The sequence below is a fragment of the Pelecanus crispus genome, chromosome 14 (assembly GCF_030463565.1).
Source record: "Pelecanus crispus isolate bPelCri1 chromosome 14, bPelCri1.pri, whole genome shotgun sequence".
Classification (NCBI taxonomy): Eukaryota; Metazoa; Chordata; class Aves; order Pelecaniformes; family Pelecanidae; genus Pelecanus; species Pelecanus crispus.
In genome coordinates this window covers 87,837-104,982 of record NC_134656.1, presented here as the reverse complement: position 1 = coordinate 104,982, position 17,146 = coordinate 87,837, and the positions used below count along the sequence as shown (strand labels likewise).

Below are 17,146 nucleotides of genomic sequence, written 5' to 3'. Positions count from 1 at the left end.
AGGTGTCACAGACTACAGAAATTAAATGAACTATGGAGGAAATGTTCTGCTTTTTTAGGCAAGAAGCTTGTGAAATGAAGGAAAAAGAACTTTCCTCAATTTGTGATTTCTCATAGTATTTCCATGGAATGTACAATTCATTACAAAAGAATACAGTTATATGAATAGTTTTTATTTACTGCTGACAATTAGAATGTGGTCACAAAGAGACTGTATTAATTATCTGATGGAAAAGTCAAAAATGGGAGCTTAACACAATGAGATTTGATAAAAGAGTGAAACTATTTCTACAAGGGGCTTCATTTTTCTAGACAAGAGGACAAAAAAAAAGAAATACAATTGGAGACTAAATAATTAAGCACTGTGAAAGCAGGAGACTTGATTCTATTGCAGTGTAAGAGGTCACCAATTTTTGTGGAAAGTTTCTTGCTGTAATCGCTGTCCCTATACAGAGGAGAATGTCTTGCCATGTTAACGCTGAAACAGGAGATTGATTCCATCACACTATGAAGGTGCTACTGCAATGGTTACAAATCCCTTAACGTGCGAAAATTTGTCACAAGAGAAGTCTACTTGCAGCTGTAAGGGTCCAGCCCTGCGAGGCGTGAATTCAAAATAAATTTTTGATCTCTCCCTTGCTGCCAGTTGTGCCAGACTGGAGGGGGGAAAAAAAAAATCAGTTAGTTCCAGCTTGCATTGTCTTTCCTTGAGATTCCCAAGAAGCAGAACTGCATGATAGCTAGGGCATCCACAGTTACTTGAGACCCAGCCTCAGTTTTTGAGAATTACTTAGGGTTTGAGGCTTTGTGTAGGCTAAGAAATGAGAAAAGATGGTACCATGTTCATTTACTCTTGAATAGACCGATGAAAATGAGAAGTGCTACGTCACGCCTCCATGTTAGGGCTGAGCACAAGTTTGGATAGTCAACACAAACTCAGAATAGGAAAACTCTGATGTCAAAGGTCAGCGCTCTGTCTGATGCCTGCTTGGTTCATATCCATTTTGGCAATAATACGATTTTTCTAATGGCCAGGGTACTTTGTGTCTCCTTTTGGCCTAAATTGGCTTAGTCTTTCACTGGAATAATGTTTTCCCTATTTTTATAGATTATGATGTCCAAATATTTCCAGAGCCACAGCGAGTCAGGCTGTGTTATAATAAAACAAGCTTTAGGAAATATGAACTACTCAACTCTGAGTTAATCCATAAAGCAGCAGAGTCCAGAGGAAGAGAAAAAAGTAATAGAACATTTTCCTCTTGTTTTGAAAAGGCATCATTTTCTCCTACTTTAAAGGAGAACAGAGCAACTTCTTGTTTGGTCTGAAAAGAGGGGAGCTATGGCAGTGTCTTATTTGTTTGCCTTAGCTCAGACTTATTTTTGTAATATTTTTGTAATATAATACTGTATATAAAAACAGAAACACAAAGGCAAGCTGTAGAAGAAATATCAGAGAGACAAAAGAATTTGGCATGCCCATTTGCTTTCCCAGGAAGGAAGGATGTTAACAGTTTTTAGTTGGTAAAGAAGTTCCTATGAGGAAAAAAATAAAACCATGATTGAGAAATCATAATATCTCAATATATATTTGGTGGCATTTTTACTTTCATAAATAGAAAATATGAAAAAGACAATTCAACCATAATTTTTTCTTATTGAGAAACTAGACATGCTGTCAGTCATGTTAGAAGCACTGAGTATATGCTACAGCTTTCACTTACTGTATCTTGACCTGTTGATTCATCAAAGTCACTAGCAGTACACAGCGGCTCACAGGTTCAGGGAGGGGATTGGCATATGAGATCTCTAGAGTAACAGCTTTGTTCACTACAACCCGCCGAGGAATCTGAATGACAAAGACACATTTCTGATCATTCACTGTTCTGGAGTCAGACTGCAGTTGAACCGTAAGCAGAACGTCTCTCGTATTTGAGGATGCGTGAGATATTGGTAGGAGCAGTGAAATTTAACTGACAGCTGGTATGCCTTTCCTAATACTTGAAGCTGGATTTGGATTAGCTAAATAGTGCTGTCAAGCTGTATGCAATATTTTGTGCACAATTTTAGTGAAATAGAGCACTGACTCTACAGACGCATCTCATTAAACCTGTCTGATCTTTGGGTTGCTGAGTGGCATTTTTTGGCACAGCATTGATTAGGATTAAAGTATTGAAACAATATAAACTGGCCCTAACATAGATTAGAATTAAGGGTTTAAACCTGTATTTTGGGAGTAGGCAAAGTTCTGTAAAGGCAACACAAGCTCTTGCCGATAACTAGAATACAGATGAAATGAAAACAAGTTCCGTGAACATAAAGCAGTGGCATGTGACTGAGAAAGAAAGAAGGAAACAGAGCTGTTCTGAAGAATGGTGGGCAGATCAGGCAAAGATTCAAAATTGCTCTCTCACATGATTACTTTCTCAATGTAAGCAGGCAGAATTTTAGAGCAACATCTGAAGTTGCAGCCTAAATTAATGCATTTATCCCCAAATTCTCATCTTAAGATCTGAGCTCCAGGAAGACTCTAGTTCTTTCTGTCGTTCAGGACATCAGGGAGAGAATTGTTTACCTTAATGATAATGTTTGTGTCCTCTAAAATGATTGTCTTCTCCACCAGCAACTTTGCCCCATGCATGTGCATGACTTCACACAAAGCAGTAACTTGGATCCTTTTGTCAGTAGTCAGATATTTTCCATAATAAGAATAAGGGATCTTTAACCGGATATGTTTCCCTGGAATTCAGACATATATTTAGGAACCATTACATTCTCAAAGAACGCAAGAGAGAAGAGAGTTATTGTGAGGGTTTTTGAAATTATTGAAGAGAACAGAAGACAAGACAGCTGGAGTCTGTTTATATTTCTTCCTTGTGAGACTGGTTGTGTATTTCCCTTTTCTGGTCATCCTTTTCTACTTTAAGTCATTTGGCCCTTACACTTTGGAATGGATGATTTTGGCCTGAAACTGAGGGAATCTGCTCATCTGCATTTCACTGGATTCCTGTGCCTTTGTATTTCTTATAATTAGAGGTATAACCATTTTTATCTATTCCCTCCTTATATCCTATTTGTTTTACCTCAGTCAAGAAGAAAGTTTGGGTCAAGTTTCAGAGATCCCTTTCAAGTGACCTGGTCAGCTGCTTATTGTAGTCCTACAACTTTTCTGCTGTGTGTGGGAAAAATGTTTATCTTTGTAGCCCCTGGGGATGAAAAAGATCTCTATAGTAGTTTTAATAGCCTTGACTCTTCAAAAGAGAGACAGAGAGTTTCACTGTAACTTTTAACCTTTGACCTAGTTAATTTCTCTTAAAGTGTTGCCTGTTGAGTACCAGAAAGCACGCATCCGACTTCTTGTATCTGTTAATAGAGTAAGATGTGTTCCTATACGTGTAATAATCACCACAGACAGAGAGACAGACAGACACGCGCATATATATACACACACACAGAGATATATATAGTGTTGCTTCTGGAGCTATAATACTATGATATAAATGTAGCCTTCTATATAACGTTTCATGAGACCTTCAATTCCTGGTTGAACTAGTGAAAGTTTGGGGGGGGGGGGGGGGGGGGAATCTTGTAAAATGTAGCCATAATGCTATTAAGTGATGGAACAAGTAGATGCACTACAAGGCTGATATTGATACGATACTGATGTTTCTTCCTTCCAGTTGCCTTCGTGCGGCTAAGAAGAGGGCTATATTGGCTCCTTAGGGACATTAAAAGTTACCTTTTTTAGAACCAAGATCCACAGAAGTGGTTGCCTTCAGGATCTCTGCCACTGTTCTCCTTGTGTACAGGACAGTTGATGCACTCATGTCCACCTTCACGGTTTTGTGGTCAGAAGATAGGTTATTGAGAATTAAGATTAGGATAATGTCTTTGCCAAATACTGGAGGTTCAGCCAGCTTGAATTTCCCAGAGATCCCAGGGTTTCGAATTGTCTCTGAAGATCTTTCATTTCGAGATTCTGTGTGTCCTTCTGCAATGTTTGATCCAAATACCTTGGCCAAGGCCTTTTTATAAACTCGTCTTTCCTCAGAAGAACCTGGTCAAAGGAGAGAACCAAGTAAAATTTATACTTTTGTTGCCATTGCACCTTCTCTATGTAAAGGCTTTCAGAATGATATAGGGTGTTAGCTCTGCATCACCCAGAAATATGCAATACCTAAAAGTTCCCCGTATTTTTATTAGGCCTCTCTTCAGGTTTTTCACAGGAATGTAATAAACATACTGTAATAAGGTGAATAAGCCACTAAAATGAAATATGATGCATTTGTATTTGTTTAGGATGCAAGATTTCTTTGGTCAGAACATGCAGTAGTGTGATAACTGTTACATTGCTAGTCTGATGATAACCAGCCTCTTTATTAAATACAGTTGCACTAAAACCTTGAGGAGTGAAGTATTGAAATATGGCCGCTGATTCTGAATGACAAACTTTAAAAAGGTGAAATATGTCTTCCTTTTTTTTTTTTTTTAAAGACTTTGAGTCACGAACATTAAGCAAACTATTATATGAAATCTGTAACCCTAATTTTAAAAAAAGATGGAAAGACATAGGTACCCAGTTTTTGAGGGAAGATAAACATATTCCTGCAAACATATGGCTTTGCTGCTTTGTTTTCCTAAGTACAGATCAATGGCACTTAGTCCCTTTACTGTTTCCTAGTAGTTTTGTTTCCAGAATCCAATAATGTGGAGACTGAGTCCACCAGGAGTGCAAACATATAACAGCTGATGGCTGGATATCGGAGCAGGAGCACAAGAGAGCCTAACTTGGTGAATTTATACAGTCAGAGAGGGAGACTGAGTCACTCCTCTTGGGAGCAGGATGTAGTGGGGTCTTCAGAAGGAAAGATGAGGAGTTGCGATGGACACAGCAAGAAAGAACTTATTTGGTGAGAGAGACTGAGCATGAGGTCATAGGGGAGATGGATGTCTAGTGTTAGAGGACTGGAGTTTAAGATTTTAGATTAGTGATTTGATTGTTGCCCCACTCCCTCTGCCAGATATGCCAGAAAACTAGTACTTACTAATCTGTAAGTACTTCCCATACTACAGACCTGTGCACAGTTCGTGATACATGATGGACTCGGCTTTAAGACTTTTTAGTGTGACAGCTTGAGGGTTTGTCTGCCTTGGGTAGTAAAATGTATCTTACAGCCCTGTTTTGTGTATATATTACATTTTGTTCTTCTGTGTAATAAAGTATATTTTGTGTCTTAATAAGGAAACTACTAAATACACAAAACCAGAAATATAATACCTATTGTATTAAGAAAGTAGTCCGAGAACACTGGCAGAAATATTTTCTGAAGGAAGGGGAGAGATGCTCAAAGAAAACACGTTGCTCGTCCTAGCTTCCTAGCCCCAAGAATTCAGTAGGGGATAATTGTGACAACGAGGAGATAATTTGTGATAATCCCTTTACCTTCTGGATATTTGTAATTATAGGTGACATCCACACGGGAATTGCTGCCCACAGCTTTGGTGCTGATAAACCTGCCAATTATTTCAGTATCACAATAAACTCTTTTCTTAGTTCCATCATTGTATACAATCCATCTGTTGCAATCGGCATTCACCTCCGTATACACAAATAAGGTGTCGTAATCCAAGTCTACATCACCTTCTTTGATGGCTATGACGGATGCAGGGCCACACTGAAATAACCCTAAAACATGAAAAAAAGTCAAACTTTATTAGTCGTGCTCAGTTTGGAGAAGGAATGTTAAGTCATGCTAAGAACTTGTACTGTTACCTTTGCTTTGTTCTTGTGGAGTCGCATCTAAAACCTGCCATCCATTGTACGATGTTCCCAGGTCTGGGCGAATGAACCAGCTTTCATTCCAGACGTGATAATCCCTGGAGACAAAGAACAATGTCTAGAAAGCACAGTAATATATATAGACTCATACAAACTTCCAATTTGAAAGGAGTAGGGAATTTTCTTTTTTAAAGATTCTCTAGGATGTGACACAAGCTGTCTAGTTACAGCAACTCACTACCTCTTTCAAAGGATAGATTTACTGCCTGCTTTTGAGTTGTAGACCTCGGAGCAGGGAGGGAGAGAATATAGATGTCAGCAGCTTGCTTTGGGAGCAATATGAACTATAAGTGAAAGATTTAAGCCTTGGATATAGGCAACACTTGGTGATGAGGTTCAGTAACCTTCAAATGTGGGAAATGCTTTGTTTAAATAGAAACTTAAAATAGCTGTACTGGTCAGATAAAATGCTCATAAAGTGCAGTAGTCCATCTGTAGTAGTGTGCAGCAGCAGATGTTTAGAAAAGAGATAAGAAGAGCATGTGAATAGAATGGCCCTTCCCCTGATGTACTCTATGATTTGTCACAGTCAGAGAATTAGGGACTTTGTGAATTAGTCATTACATTGAGAGCACTGGGTTTAATGGTCGTTAGTCATCTTATTCTCTATGAATCTCTTTTGTCCTGTTCAAAAACTCTTTATAGCTTTGTTTTCAACAGCATCCAGTGGTAATGAGTTCCACAAACTCCAAAAGGAAAGGATAGCACAAAAGATTGGTAAAATGTAGGTCACAAGAGTACCTAGAAAGAAGATTTGTTGGCTGAATTTTGTTCAGAGGCTAATACTTTTAAGGAAGGTAAGAGGTGAAAGACTTCCCATATCCTTCAACCACATACGCTCAGTGAAAGGAAGCAGACTAGCTAAAGATGATACTGTTGGTGAAGCCTAGTGTGCACAGAGACTTTGAGCTATATGATATACCCGTGGGCCTAGTTAGTTCACTTTCTGAAAAGTGGCTGCAGAGTAAAGATTTTTAAAACTGGAGGGCAACTAAAGTATAAAATGGTATTATTTAAAGAATATCATGTTTCTTTGGCTACTCAAATTTTGGGGTTTGATTGATGGTCATGGATCGCTTGCCGTTTACAGCACTGAACTACAATGTCCAATAACCGAGTCTGGAGAGCATTGGGTTTGTTCTCCCTTTCAGCTCCCACAAAGGGAAGGTCTAGCTAAAGGAGTGCTGGAAAACTTGAGGAGGCTCCCATCTACCTGGGGAGGATGACAGGCCAAGCTAAGAAACACAGGCTTTGGATGTGTGATGAAAGTTATGGCAGCAGTAAACTAGTTAAGAGCATGGAAGGTACACAGCTGCGTTATTGGCAACAGACTGATTAGGTGTCAATAATTCAAAGAGCCTTGGAAACTGGTACATTGTCAATGGAAACATGCTTTTTAACGAAAGCTGCAACTTGTTTGAGGTCAGGGACTGCAAAAAATTTGGCTGCTTAGTTGTTTGAAGTAACTGTTATCTCAAAACCATGAAGTATGTTTTCTTTCCAAGTGGATGTCTAGTGTATTAATTTAGATATTTGTATTAAATTTTGTCCACTCAGTTGCTTTTGTACTACTAGCGTTCATGTTTTTAAGTCTCATAAATCCTCTTTCTAATTATTGGTGAGATGCAAAAAAAAAAAAATCATATTTACCATGTGGAATCCTTGCTGATATTAAGACTCTTTCCAGAGCTGTCATAGTACTTATCAATACTCAGGTTTCTATCCACATCATGGGCAGAGTTAAAATTTGAAACCAAACGAGTTGGAATCCCCAAGCACCTCAGAACTGAAATATATTAAAAAAAAAAACCAACACACACACACATACAGAGCTTGAATTCAATTATTACAAATACCTGAGAAACAAAGTTAAGTGTCTAAATATTTTGTGACTCTTCAGCATTTGCAGTCTTCAGACCACTGTTTATCTTGTAGAATTAATTGCTTTGTAGTTCTGATAAAACCAGAGGTCACAAATGCCTCCGTTTCACCACAGTCCTCTATTCTTAAAGCGTACCTGTACACATCACGCCTGCAAAAACCCAGCACTGGCCATACTGAACAGGCTTGTAGTTGTCCTGACGCCACTTCTGGAGGATTACCACACTGCCATCCCACCTGGATGGATTCTCATGTGAATGGAAACTTCCTTGCCACTTTCCCAGGAGAACTCCATTATCATTATCATTTCCATTGATCTAAAAATAGGCCAGTGGACAGAATGCACAAAGTCAATTGCGCGTAATGCACTATATCTAGTTAATTATATTGTTTAAGGTGCAGGTGGCTGAGTCTCAGTGGTATAACTAATGCTTTCTGCTTAAGCATGTGGAATTAACATTAAGTTGTCCATTTCTTACCATAGAACTGATTACTCGGCCTACATACTTAGGATCTCCTCTTCGGGATACATCAATGGCTGGGTCCTGACGATAGTACAGGCTCAGATCAAGCATGGTGAGACAGATATTTAGAAGGTGATCTTGAAACTGTGATCAGATAAGATGATTTTTTAAGAAAATGGATAGGTTCACAAACAGAATTAGAGGAGATTCTACTGCAGTTCCTCCTTTCTAAGATAGTCCAGCCCAAAGGAAATAGGGACAGTGAGGCACAAACACAGTAGTGTGCAGTTCATGCTGCAATATTGACTAAAGACAAGGCTAACTAAATAAAGCAAAAAATCTGGCAGGATGCCTTCTGCCATCAGAAGAGGTGACCGCAGTAAAACAAAAACTGCCAGGCTTATTCTGACTGCAGTTATTCAATTCTCTTGAGTTATATCCCTGGAAACATTCCAGATCAGGTTGGATGGGGCTTTGAGCAGCCTGATCTAGTTGAAAATGTCCCTGCTCATTGCAGCGAGGTCGGACTAAATGATCTTTAAAGGTCCCTTCCAACCCAAACCATTCTATAATTCTATGTCAATGTCAGTTCTGGCCCATGGTAACTGCATTACAAAAATAGTGGGTGTGTTGGAGCCACACAAGTATATTGTCACTTGTACCGTGGATGCTTTGGTCACAGATGAGGTCCACGCTTGTACCATGAGCTTCAAGCACCTGTAGAAGTCAGGCCTAGTTGCAGTGCTGTGCTAAGTCATTGTTCATTTTTCATGTAAATATACTTATCAGAGAGGCGAGTAATGATAATAGAAAATGCTATTGGAGACAGAATAAGAGCCCAAATAAATTTCTTATGGCTTACCTGTCCATAGTACCATCCTCTCGCTTCAATGTACTTTGCGTTGCCCACAAAGATTATCCCATTTTCATTTAGAACATACTCTTGTCTCTCATTCTCATTAGCCATGTAGACATCATCATCTGAAAACCAAGTTGGACACGTTTTTACACTTAAAGCTGAGAATACTAGCAAGCTTTCAAAAACATTTGTATCTTGATTTAGCAAGGGTAAAACTGCTATTTGGAAAAGGCATTGTTATAGCCCCCTGAACATGTACAGTTCAGTGAAAATGCTTGCATTGTATATGGGCGGGGGGGAGGAAGGATCCATTTTAACTTTTTTTCCCTAATTTTAGTATAGCCTTTGTGTATTATCGAAGTGTCCCCGATTTGTACATTGTATTTTTGTGAGGAAGATGGAGAAAAGTCCAGGCTAGCTTGCTGGATTTTTCTGCCTTCTCAGGAAAGTTGGAAGTAGAACAGACAGTTGAAAAGAATCACACAGATGACATTTTTCTGTTTTCCAGTCGTGGTCATCTTGTTTTAAGGTTACTAAATGAAGATCTCTACTTGCCTGATCCAAAGTGCTAGCAGGAACATTATTAGGATAGCCCGCTCAACCATTCACTCTGATTTCATTGTTACTTATTGGTTTCCCTAGCCGTATGGCACAGTATGTTGCTGCTATGAAAGCATTGGCTTCCCACAGGTGTTTAGGTTGTGTGTTGATCACTCTTTAGGTAGCAATATCTACTCAGCTCTGTGTTTAATTTAATAATGTTTAAAATTGCTGAAAGCTTCAGGATTTCAGGAAGTACGTATAAATCAGCTTTTCTATTTTATTGAGTCAACTTCTTTACCTTCCTATAGGAACTTTCCATCCTTCCCTTCCTGCAAATAAAAAGATTGTGTAATTTATTTTAAAAATTACATCACATGATTCAATTCTATTTTTGTGGTGACTGTCCACACATAATTTTTTTTTAATAATATCATCATTGTTGATTCCCAAGCTTTTGGGCCAGCTTGGGCCTGGAAAACTGTGTGCAGTTCCAGGTGCTGCCCATCAAGGTGTGGACCACTTGGAAAGAATGAGAGGAGCACTGAGAGTGCTCAGCAATCCTGAAAATACAACTTATGAATTACCTCAGAATTATTTAAGGTAGAAAAAAAAAAATGGGGATGAGGAATGGGGCAAGCATGGTAATCAATTCCAGAAATTCTTGTGAAGAGAATGGGGCAGGGGGGTAGGAAATTTGTTCCTGGTGTTTATTGTATGTAGGATGAGAAGTTATATGCTGTAATCAAAGCAAAAAAGATTTGGTTAGTTAATAGGAAAAGAATCTAATGGAAAGGCTAGCGTTTTATTGGAGTGAATTGTCGGGGAAGGTACTGGAGCTTCCCTAATGGCTGATCATTAGGAAGGAATTCAAGATCTGTCAGGAATGACCCAAATGCTAAACTGAACCTGCCTTAGAGCGTGGTGTGGGACTAGACAACTTCCTAAGATCCTTCTGGCCCTATGAGTTTATGATTCTGAGCAATCTAAATGTCCTTCTATATTCACTTGAAGAACATCTGTTTTTTTCTAAGGTTTATATGCTCTCAATTATAATGTTCTAGAGCCAGTTCTTTGACTAAGTATACTTAGACTTTTTTTATAATAATACTGTTCCTACCAATAACTCAGAGCAAAATTAACGTTAGTTTAAAAGGAGGAAAAAAAACCACAACACACCACAACAAATCTCTTCCTTTCAAGTAAGCCTAAATAGTAACAACCCCTTCTTCTGTTACTCTCTGCACGCAAGGAGAAAAAAAAATGCGATCAGCCATGATAGTCTCTTTTCTGTCAGTTATAGAAAGACAGACCACTATAGACCTTAATCCTTTATTAAATTAATTCCTTTGAATACAAAAATACAAAGTTATTATATATTCTGTCTTCCTATTCTGAAGTTAAATTTTATCCTGGCATAGTGAGAAACAAGCAGGATGTAAATTTCTGTTGATAGTTTTTAATCGATATGTAAGAACGCTTTTTAACATAGATATACTTCTAGTAATTTCTTCATATAATCTTTGCCACAGAAACAAGTGGCAAGTATCAGACATCTAGGGAAAAAGATACATTCTACAAAGTTCTCAAACGTACAAATCCTTTTATCCCCTAAAGCTTTACAATCGACGTGTTCACTTGTGTGCTATAGGCAAGCAGTGTATGATCATTCATTTAATTCATGACTAGCACTCTTTATTCTAGTAGTTAACCATACATTCCTTCAATAGCATTAGGACATAATGCATCATTATCAGAGGCTGGCTTACAAGTATCTTCGATTTCTCTTTAAATGTCCTTAAGAGACTTTATTAATGTAAAAACATCATTTTTGTTTTATCCACAGGTTTGAAACAAATACATTAGTGAATTAATAAGCTTATGGGTTTGTTACCATTATGGTAAGATCAGTATTTTCTGTGTCCAAATTCTGTATTTATTTCAGATATACGGTCTGTGAAACTAATTGCTTTCAGCTTGCTAAACTAGAAATTTTCTCTGTCCAAAAGGCTTTTCATGTGTTCAGTTATCCTAGTAACCCTTCACTGAACGTGTTCTAATTCATAATTCCTGTTCAGGAAAGATTAACTGAAAGAAAATGCCAAATGAGATCTCGTTACCTTGTACAATGACATTAATATTTAAATCTGAGTAACTGTTTCCTCTTACACAGTTTAAGATTGCCCTTTTTCAGGGCCGTTTTACTTTGGTTCTCATTCTTTGATTAACAAGTACCTTCACACTCTTCATGATTTCCGGCTGGTAAGTCTGCCATCGAAATTATTGTTATTTCTCCCTAAATGTATAGTCTCTTATTTTTGTATTATTATATCTTATCCCTTCTCAACTGCTCCAGTCTCTAAGGTCAGCCAATTATTTCTCTATGGTACATATGGTATATAGCCCATCTGTGAATGGACAATTCTGCTTAATGTCAGCATATCAAAGTCAGTAATGAACCATTTGATCAGAGTGTTTTTTCAGGTAACACCTAAGGATCCACTAATAGCTTTTCTCCAGTCCAGTGCTTTTCCTTTCATCTCTAGTTCTGACCATTTCCTCTTAAGTAGTTCTTTACTGATATTACAGTATATTAATTAATTCCTGTCTTTTCCAACTTAATGAATAACCTCCCATGTGGGACCATATCTACACACCAGATCTGCCATTTATCCTTCACTGAGAAAATAAATTTTCTATTTCCCTTCTGCTATGACACTTACTATAGCGGTAACATACCCTCAAACTGAATCTGTTCCTGTTTGTCAGGGTCAGGGAGCTATTTCACTCTGCAGAAGCTTATTCAGCAGCATCCTACTTTTAAGGATATTCCCTTTTGTTTGGCAGTGGTCATTGCATTGTCTGATAAATCTTCTGCAAAACATTAGTTTTAAACTGGAATGGCGGAGCTTAATTTTTCTCAGTTCTTGTCTGAGAACAATTTCTCTAGTCTCATGAGTGCCGCTGCTAGTCTGGTGTTCCAGTTCAGGAGCCGTCAAATATTTCAGTTCCTGCAGTGTGGTTTCCATCAATTAGAAGTTACACCACAAGTGATCTTTCAGGGGGTTCTGGGAAGGTTTTTTCCTCAGGACTGTCTTTACAGAGAACATACTTCTACAATTATTTCTGTCTTCCAAGACATGCTGAGGTAATTAGCAGCTTTTTTCATCTTGGTTCTTGACATATTTGTTAGTGGCCCTTGACTAACGTATGGTCACGGAAGAAAATAGTGGATGACTGTGGTTACTTTTCTCTTCTCTTATAAGCTCTTTAGTCACTTGGCTGGCTAAGAGCTCCCTTAAATCTAGAGTGCTATGTTTTAAGGCTAATCTAGCTTTCTAGACTATCGCATATTTGCAAAATCTGAGTTTAGGAATTTGCATTTCTTCTGCAATAGGCTGAGGCTGCAGAAATAAAAAATGGAGCAGCAAGAGATGTCCTTTTTCAACCCATGATGAAAGACATGGGAAATGCCAGTTTTCTTCACTCTGTCAGTTTTTATAAAGTTAGTTGAGCTATTGTCTTTGCAGTTAACATCTACAAGAGCAGTCTTGCTTTGATTTAGGTGCAAGTCAAGGACGTTACTGTATGCTTGCTTCAAGTTCTGAGAAATACATGCACTTATGAAAGTCAGCCCTTGTCTACACAAAGGGCGATCTGCTCACTCCTGAAGAAAGAGTCTGTGATATCACCGCATATAGCGCATTTCATTTGGGGGGCGGGGGGGGGGGGGCATGCGGCGGCAGCAGCTTTTTAATGTAATAAATCCAGATCTCTGAACAGATAGCTGAGATTGCTGGTGACCCAAAGAGAGAGAGCTTGAGGGAGCAAGCTCACTATGCAGATACGAAAGCAAATAGGTCCGTTAGGTTCAAGAGCAAAAGCATTAGTACCTACCTGGGCACCAAGGGTTGAAGAGTAACACAAACTGCCCCAGGAATCTGGAGAAGATCTTGTTCCCTGAGGTTACCCGGAGGGTAAGATTGTATCGTCCGATGACAGCATTGGCTGGGCTGGATATTGTAAAGTTCATATATCCGGACTCGCTGGGTCCTTGGACAGCACTCCAGCCACTTCTCCCCGCCTCAGAGAGGTTAAATACAGCCTTTGTACGATGAGATTCTGAGGGGGATGGTCCTGCCAGAAAGAAGGGGTAATTGGTTTCCATTCCAGAGTGTGGTTTCAGTATTAACCTCACACTTGAAATGAGTGCATTGGGGGGGAAGCATTAAAAATATATGAAGAAAAACTGCATCTCTAAATAGAATAAGGGGAGAACTACAAGGGATAAAGATTACAGTTCTATGAGAACATGGATTAAGCTAAGGGAGTGTTACCTATTTCAGTGACAAATGCTAGGCTCTCCCCACTCTGCTTTGGTCTATTGAAGTACAGGGTAATAGCGAAGGCTTGTCCTCGCCTCACAGTCAACTCGGTGTTGGCATATCTGTCAGTATGGTGCGTGCCTGCATTTGCTGATGGCTGCCAGCTGATATGTGTTGGTGTCAGATCTGTAAAACAGAGGACAAGACATGAAGAAGCAGCCAGCATGGAAAGAAGTCATTCGCTGGTAAGTGGCATGATAAGGTTGCTAAGAGCGGTTATCTTTTACTGGAGGAAGGACAACTAAAAAGCAGATGCTCCGTTCAAGTGACTAAGTCTAGTAGTCAATAATAGAAATTTATGCTTGGGTTTTGTTACAGGGCTGTCATACACCAAGGACTTATATACTTCCTATACAGTGCTGGATGCTGTTTTATCACTGGACTTAGAAAAAAATTGGCAGTGGCAAATCAGTGTCATCTCATTGTCAGCACCAAATGAAGTGGCCTGTAGCCCCTCTACATTTTCAACATATATATTTTTAGGACCTCAGAAAAGGCTATTAGGACATCTTACTTTTCCTGCTTACATCCTGATGCCATTTGGCCAAGAGTAGGGAAAGGTGCATCGTGAGAGAACATCTGTCTTGTATGAATGAACAAGAGGTGTTTGAGGACATAAGTTGGAGCTTTTGACAAAGCAATCAATCTGAATTTAGCTCTGTCCAAAGTGACAAATGGACCACTGGGATTCCTGTTCTAGTAGGCACTACCTTCATATCCTAGAGTAATTCTGATGACTTACAGTGTGCTTGGAGTTCTCCAATATCAAGTGTCCTCCTGCACACATACTGTTATTATGGTCTGTGGTTTAAAACCCATGAAGTAGCTCTTGCCACTTTAAATGCTAAACTACCTTTTTGGCAAGCAAGTATGTGTATGATCTTCCTTGCAAGATTGTTTTCCCCTCTGTAGTTCGTGTTTTATTGCCATGCTCAAACTTGAGCAGTTACACTGTCTTCGGGAGCTCTGAGAGGCACCATCCTCTTGTGTTTATATCTGCACTATGAGACTCCACAGACTACACCTGGAGCATTGTGTTGCAAGTTTTGGCAAATGAGCAGGGCACATACCTTGGTGAAGATTCTTCCAAATCACTTTTATTAATGCTAGTATCATAAATGCAGTGAGGCTGGGGGAGAAGAGTGAGAGGATGGGGAGACATGACTGCCACCATTTTAAAGGGCATTCAAAAGAAAACCGTAACAACAAAAAAAAAGAGTGGGATGGAAAGGATGGATTAAGGCCTATGGCATCCTGCACTATTATGGTAGGGATCTGCAAACAAGCTTCCAAGTCTATCTCATACCATATAGCATAGCAATGAAATAATGTCAGCTCTGAAACAGTGTAGCTGTATATTAAACTACAACTTTGAAGAAGAAGTAAAAGTAAAATCTAACTTATGCAAAAAAGTACCATAATTAAATTCAAGGAAGAAGAATTGTTTTCTTTGTAGTCTAAGACCACAAAGAAGTAACGTGAGGAAGCATTGATGGGCTGAAAAAGAGAATCTTTAGCGTGACTATCTGGGACAACAGTGAACTGTGGTAGGCTGCTGCTTTCCCTGCAAAGCAACATTTTAAAAACAGATTTGAAAACGTTTGTTTCATCATTAAACAAGAGAGAACCCTGCTTTGCAATTGCCCAGCTCCATAATCGTCTTAATTTTAAACTTTAAAAAGCAGAGATACTGTCATTACTGTTTTCCTTTGGTAGGGTTTTAATGCGTCTTTGAATTCCCATCTATAGGCTCCATGCTCACAGCTCCATTAGGATGGATTACACTGATTTTGTTAATACAAAGCATAACACATCTCTGAAATAACATTTAAAAAATAAAGGGTTTAGATGGACTTCTGCATGGTGCCTTTTGAAGTCATGCGAATTTCTTTTCTTTTTTTCCTCCCAAAATATCCTCTGCTTAGCTATAAAATTATTCTCAAACAGGTCTTAATAATAACAACAATAAAACTTTGAAAATGAAGTGCAAGAACAAATTACAATATAAAGTTTCCTTCAGATGAGATCTGAGCAGATACCTACAGGGCATGTATCTTAAGGAAACAGTCCTCAATAAAGTACCTGCTGAAGGGAAGCAAATGACACGCAGAACTCACCTGCCATTCCCTCAGCTTATGAGAACTGCATACAACTTCTACTTTGTTCTTCAAAGACGTCCAAGTCACATTAATCATAAAAAGAAAAAAACCCAGCAATCTTTTCGTGCTGTCAGCTGAAATTTGAGAGAAGGGAGAGGTACTTAGCAGTTGTTATTAATACCTGTAGACTTGTCAAACGAATTAACTAGTTTCTATAATATATGTATGTCTAATGCCAATGTTCCTACTCAATGTGGGTGTAATTATGGGAGGAGATACCAAAATTATTTACTCAGAGGAAGTGCGTTCCCTTGAATCCCAAGACAAGAACAACTTCCTACAAAGGATAATAGGTGTGCCATGAATAAGTTATCGTTAAGGATGAGGAAACAAGGAGTGTGGTGGGACGTAAAAGCCATATGAAGGAAAAAGGAGCATTTCCTGATTACTTAACTTCCAGATTGGTTAACATCACTTCTGGTTTTGTTCAACAGCTGTGAGTTGGTTTTAGAGGGTTGGGGGGGGGGGGGGGGGAGGGGGCAGAAATTATCTCCGATGCCTCCTGACTTATGTGAAATAATAAACGCCCACCAGAAACAAATGTCTGTTTACCTGTTACGTTAGCCAGCTCCATACTACTATTTCAGCAAAAGTTTTATTTCAAAAGAACCCCCAAACTATTAACCATGAGTAGTTTATATCAGTGCAAACTCTAAGCGTGCCTATCTTCACAATTGTGAATATATTTATTTTCATACCCTCGCTTAAAAGGGTACAGGTAATAAAGCGACATTGTTGTGGGGAGGAATATTTATCTGTTTAAGATTCTGCAGCTCCACTGATCATGTTTTAGCTCTCAGTAAAGGCTTAAAAAATAAATTAGCCAGAATTTTAAGTTACAAAGAAAAAAAAAAAAAGAAAGAAAAAGAAGCAGAAATTAAGCTTCAACAGCTGTTTCTAAGGTTGATTTTACCCCCCAAAATTGGCTTCTTGCACCTTTTTGAGAAACTTTGTTTGATACCACAAAGACTAAAAGAGTACTTACTTATATGACATTCGTGCTAGCCCTACCCTGAAAGAAAA

General features: G+C 38.7%; 1 protein-coding gene across 1 annotated transcript; it reads right to left on the bottom strand.

The window, feature by feature from the left end:
• Nucleotides 1–504: 504 nt before the first annotated feature.
• Nucleotides 505–16,088, bottom strand: LOC104033399 (protein-glutamine gamma-glutamyltransferase 6-like). The gene is made up of 13 exons (XM_009486030.1): nt 16,082–16,088; nt 13,917–14,090; nt 13,477–13,716; nt 9,043–9,161; nt 8,196–8,324; nt 7,853–8,033; nt 7,486–7,621; nt 5,770–5,873; nt 5,440–5,682; nt 3,736–4,053; nt 2,572–2,735; nt 1,721–1,845; nt 505–655 (listed from the first exon to the last, which is right to left on the bottom strand). The coding sequence occupies exons 1-13, from the start codon at nt 16,086–16,088 to the stop codon at nt 505–507; spliced, it is 2,091 nt and encodes a 696-aa protein (XP_009484305.1).
• Between the last annotated feature and the right edge of the window lie 1,058 nt (nt 16,089–17,146).

What these genes read in the sequence shown, in the direction of transcription:
- LOC104033399 (XM_009486030.1), bottom strand. An exon ending in TAATTACAAATATCCAGAAG is followed by an intron (nt 4,054 to 5,439) that starts GTAAAGGGATTA and finishes TCCTTTGACCAG; the next exon opens with GTTCTTCTGAGGAAAGACGA. An exon ending in GGATCTTGGTTCTAAAAAAG is followed by an intron (nt 2,736 to 3,735) that starts GTAACTTTTAAT and finishes TCTGAATTCCAG; the next exon opens with GGAAACATATCCGGTTAAAG.